The 5,245-nt window shown below is 34.9% G+C and overlaps 1 protein-coding gene across 1 annotated transcript; it reads left to right on the top strand.

Annotated features, from left to right (window-relative positions):
- The first annotated feature begins 461 nt into the window (after window positions 1–461).
- LOC116030133 (mRNA-decapping enzyme-like protein) lies at window positions 462–5,044 on the top strand. The gene is made up of 8 exons (XM_031272292.1): window positions 462–758; window positions 1,229–1,269; window positions 1,973–2,022; window positions 2,253–2,397; window positions 2,864–2,920; window positions 3,241–3,367; window positions 4,149–4,613; window positions 4,695–5,044. The coding sequence occupies exons 1-8, from the start codon at window positions 582–584 to the stop codon at window positions 4,749–4,751; spliced, it is 1,119 nt and encodes a 372-aa protein (XP_031128152.1). The 5' UTR covers window positions 462–581; the 3' UTR covers window positions 4,752–5,044.
- The last annotated feature ends 201 nt before the right edge of the window (window positions 5,045–5,245 follow it).

The raw sequence follows: 5,245 nt of genomic DNA, 5'->3' as shown, positions 1-5,245 counted from the left end.
AAGTTTCGAACCTTGGTTTCTTCGGTTCTTCCTTCAAATATTACCTATTGAACCAATGAGTTAAGCCCACGTGATTTTTTTTTCTTCAATGAAGTAGGTTACATGGTTAAAAAAAATCTATGTGTTATATTTTGCTTGTCCTATTATCTATATTCAATCTTTTATATTTTATTTGTCTTACTTACTATTTACTGATTAAAGACATTCCTTTTTTTACTTATTTTTTTAAAAAAATTATTTTTTATGTAATACGGAGTAATATTTTTATAAAATTTTTAAATATATAAACTGTATATATTAATATTAAAATAAATATTAAAAAATTGAATTGTAAATACTCTGAGTAAAGTAGATTAGCTGAATTTCTTAGAAAATATTTCCCTGTTACCAAGTGGATCTAAAATAAAATAAATAAATAAATAAATAAAAATGAAAATAATTTTAATAATATACTAGCCCAGTTGCCCGGCGGCCGGAGGTCGGGCCATGTAGTAGCTCGTTTTCGTTTGTTCTTTCGTACCCACAGCGAGGCTAAAGTGTTTTTTTAATCGCTTCCGGTAGAGTGTTGTGTAGTTGGGAAGATGTCGTCGTCAAGTTCTTCATCGCAGACCGGAAAACTGATGCCGCATCTGGATGCGCGGAGCACGAAGATGCTCAATCTCACTGTTTTGCAGAGGATCGATCCTTGTATTGAAGAGATCTTAATCACCGCCGCTCACGTCACCTTCTATGAATTCAACGTCGATCTCAATCAGTGGGTCCGTTCTCAATCCCTTCTCGCTTCTTTCCCTCTCTGTTTGTCTTTGTCCAGTTCTATTGCTGCGCAGTTTTTCAGATTGAATTAATTTACTACGCTTTTTAGTGTTTCAATTCCTGAGAAACCTGTCGTGGGAGCGGCCGATGAACTTACTTTGAGCTCTTCTGTAATTATTTGAATTCGCACGCATATGATGTTTCGTTAATGCGTGTTATCAATTGAGGTTGAAATTTGTGCAAATTAAGCTTGACTTGATTGTGTGTGTTACATACATTCTTATTATTTGTAAGGCATGCATATCATAAGTTGCCAGAAATTGGCTGCCTGTCTGCCGCCTCCTTAACATCTGATATGCAAATATTCGATTATGAAGATATCTCTTTCTTTATATTGCTAAAGCAGAGTGTTTGTTTGATTATGTCTCTCTGTGTATAAGGTATCTCTTATATTTGGTGTTTGATTTCAATGCAGAGCCGGAAAGACATAGAAGGGTCACTATTTGTAGTTAAAAGGTATATATGTTTTCATCATATTCATAATTTTACTCTTAATTTGTTGGAGTATGCACATAGATATCTGCCTGCTTTCTATGGCTGCAGGTTTTCTTTTTCCAGTGACCAGTGTAGTAAATTATGATTCCAATGCTATGTTTGGATGGGTAGATATTTAGGGGGGAAATTTGTTAGAAAATACAGTGGAAAAAAAGGAGAGTAAGGAAAATGTAGTAGGACATTTTTGTTTGGATCAGAATAAAGAAAATGGAAGGAAAAGGAGAGGGAGAAGAATGAAAATGGAAGTGGATATTGAGACTTGAGAGGTAGTCCTGTGTATAATATGTAGCAATAGAGTGATAATTTTCTCCCCATTCTCTTCCCATTATGTGAATGAAAAATTATTGATAGGATAGAGGTTTGTTTTTCTCCATCATTTTTTCCTCATAACCATTCTCATCCTAACAAGAGAAACTATTATAATTTTCCATCCATCTAAACATAGCCTAAGAGTTTGAAGTTTAAATATATGTGCCTTACTGCCTCTTAAAGCATTGATATGGTTTACTTGTTTAGAACCTCTTAAGCGGAGAACTGAATTGTTTGTCATCCTATGAGTCTTTTGCATCTGGTTTTGTGAGTACTGTTACATATTGCAATAGGGGAGCTGCTTGTTTTTATTGATATGGAGAATGGATTACCAAATATTTTGTTGTTATTGTAGAACTACGCAGCCAAGGTTCCGGTTCGTTGTTATGAACCGGCGGAATACAGGTTAGGGTTCATTATTCTGCTCTCAATTTATGTACCCATTTTTATACTTCTTTTGTTGTAAAGTTTTCTTATTGTGGGTCCCTTAGTTATATGGGATTATAAAGATACTACTTTCCAGAACTTGGCATTCCAAGTTTATAACATGATATGGGATTATAAGCATACTCTCTGGTATATCTGATCCGCCACTATATGGCACTCCTACGTGATCTCTACCTTGTTATTGACAGAGAATCTGGTGGAGGATCTCCTTGGAGACTTTGAGTTTGAAATTCAGGTTCCATATCTATTATATCGTAATGCAGCTCAAGAAGTTAACGGAATTTGGTTTTATAATTCGCATGAATGTGAGGAGGTTGCTAACCTATTTAGTAGGTAAACTTCTTATATTGTTATTGCACCCAAAATTGTTCAATTTGCTTGTTAAATCTTCATTTGTCATTTGTTTTTTCAGTTTCTAGTAAGTTTCTGATTTGAAAATTTTTGTTGGAGGATTCATTGTGTAAAAACTACTGGTATGTGCACGCTTGTCACAAGTTTCACTTTGGAGTTCAAACTTTAAACTAAATGTTCACTTTTTTACTTTTCAAAAATAAATATATCTAAATATTCACTTTTTTTAAAAAAAAAAAAAAGAAAAGAAAAGAAAAGAAGAAAAACTATAAATTTTCACATTCTCGGTGATTTTCACTCTGGAAGAAGTAACGTTTACATTGTAGTTAACAGGGTGCATGTTGTACTTTGATTGTTGTATGAACTGTATTTTGTAGGGGCATTGGTCTTTTTCTTCTTATACTTTATGCATTTACTTATGACTTTAATATTGTACTTCTATGTCCAGAATTCTCTGTGCATACTCAGAGGCATCTCCAAATCCACAGCTAAGTTCAACCAAAAGGTAAACAGCAAAATTTTAAGGACAATATCTATTGTCCTTCCTGACTCTATGTTTGCTTTGACACATACCATGGAGGAAGGGAGCATAAGATGATATTTATGATGGACATGCTTGAGTTGTCAGGATTATTCATTTTGATAAATGGATAATTTGTTCTAGTTATGCATTGGCTAGTTTCCAGCTTCTCCCTTTATACCTATGGAAGCTATGAGCTTTTGCTTACGGTATTCCCTGCTTATTCTGCAAGTGAATATCACATACAAGCTTCTGTCATGGTATCTGTGGATTTTTTCTTGTCTTATATCTATCTTCTTTTGTAGTGAGTTTGAAGTACTTGAATCAGCCCCAACCAGTGCAGTTATTGAAGAGCCTTTGGAACCATCATTTCCAATACATGCTCATACTGAAGTTCCTGAAGACTCCTCCTCATTTATGAATTTCTTTAATGTAAGTACTCAATTTCGCATAAAGATTCATATTTCCAGATGATTCACGTGTAGTATTTTCATGCATGTTTAAACTGAAGACAGTTAGTGTTGGGTTATAAAGCTGCTAAATGTGCCAACTGTCTAACATCTCAATGTATCTGTTTCTGTATGTGCATCTACATATATTGCTTCTCATAACATCCCACAGTTATATACTATGGTCATGGGTGTTGTATTGCCCCTGCTGCATTACTTTTGAGGGATAAAAGAAAGTCTATGTTACATAGTCTATTGCAAAATTTTAAATTTCTTGATGCAGGACAACAATGGGATAATGGTCTTTTTGAAAAAATTCTGCCCTTATTTCTTTTGGATTTCTAAATATATTTTATCACTTCAAGATAGTTGTCATAGCAAACGCAAACACTGGAGTATACCATGCACATGGCACAGGCATACGAGCTCACTCCTATTCTTGTGCATTGGAACTGGTACTGTTATCAATTTATCATATACCTAACAATGTTTCCAAGATGGACAGAGTTTTTAGATAACTGTAAGAGAAAGGAGATGATTTATTTGAGACTTTTAGATGACATGTAGAGTCTAATATTGCGTATGTTTTCCCTCTTCAAGACAGATGTACATGCATGCATACAGTAACTACAGAATTTCTTCTCCCAAATTTACTATGCAATTGGTTTTGATTATTAAATTGGTTATTTGGAGGGAAAAGTGATAGTAACATGAACTTTGGCCTTGTGGCCTTGTGGGACTGATGTTAAATTGCGTTATTGCAGGCCGCTACTAGTATTGGATCTAACTCTGCAAATATTACGAATACTAGACAACCGGGTTATTCTTCTGCTCAAACTGTCTATTCAACCTCACATGTTCCTGGCCCCCAATCCTCACCTTTGTCACCTTCCACTCTTCAGTTCTCTGCACTTAGTCCATCAGCTCCATTGATTCCTTCAATGTCCGTTCGTGATGGTTCTGACCCCACCAACAAAGCAAATCAGGTTTCCAGTCTTGTCAAGCCCTCTACTTTCTTTACACCTCAATCATCACCTGCATTGCTACTTGCCCCAATCTCGTCATCTATCTCAACACCTGCTGTGCATCCTCCTTTGAATCTACATCGCCCACATGATGCACCAATGCTTCAACACTTTCCACCACCGTCTCCCACCTCTAACCCTACTCCTAGTAATGCACCACTGGACAGAGAAAAGATTCGAGATGCACTAATAATGCTGGTTCAGGTATTTCGTGTTTCATTTAATTTGGATAGTTGATTTTCCTCCACTGTCCAAATTCTAACTTTATCACACATGTTCTCGCAGGACAATCAGTTTATTGATTTGGTCCATCAGGCATTGTCAAAAGTACACAAATCATGACTATGTGTACAAATGTGAATCCTTGTAGACTTGAAGAGTTTGTTTATTAATGTACAATAGGAATGTGTGTATCCCCAAATATTAGGAGAATGCACATTTCTTTTCACCTCAGTTTTCATATGAGAGAGAGGGAGAGGGAGGAGGAGAGAGAGAGAGAGATTGTGTGTATTAATCTACAGATTAAAGTCAATGTACAACTGTATATATTGGGATTTTGGGAGTGTATTTATGCTGCGTTGCTTATATTTTCATCCTGAACTTCGAAGTTCGAATGGAACAACATTTTCTAGTCATTTTGCTCTACTGTTTTGTATTGCGTATTCAAATATATTTTAACTACACATTTATTTCGAACTATACTCATTGTAGTTGTGTATGGAGCTCCTAAGTATTTTAAAGGGACAATATTATGTCTTACTTTTTTTTTTTTTTTTTTTTTTTTTTTTTTTTTTTAACATTGTAATAAATATAAAAATTTATGTATGTTAACAAAT

Source organism: Ipomoea triloba, chromosome 9, assembly GCF_003576645.1.
Source record: "Ipomoea triloba cultivar NCNSP0323 chromosome 9, ASM357664v1".
NCBI lineage: Eukaryota > Viridiplantae > Streptophyta > Magnoliopsida > Solanales > Convolvulaceae > Ipomoea > Ipomoea triloba.
This window is presented reverse-complemented; position numbering and strand designations above follow the sequence as displayed.

What these genes read in the sequence shown, in the direction of transcription:
- LOC116030133 (XM_031272292.1), top strand. Translation starts at nt 582, where the DNA reads ATGTCGTCGTCAAGTTCTTCATCGCAGACCGGAAAACTGATGCCGCAT. An exon ending in TCACTATTTGTAGTTAAAAG is followed by an intron (nt 1,270 to 1,972) that starts GTATATATGTTT and finishes TTGTTATTGTAG; the next exon opens with AACTACGCAGCCAAGGTTCC. An exon ending in CATTTATGAATTTCTTTAAT is followed by an intron (nt 3,368 to 4,148) that starts GTAAGTACTCAA and finishes GCGTTATTGCAG; the next exon opens with GCCGCTACTAGTATTGGATC.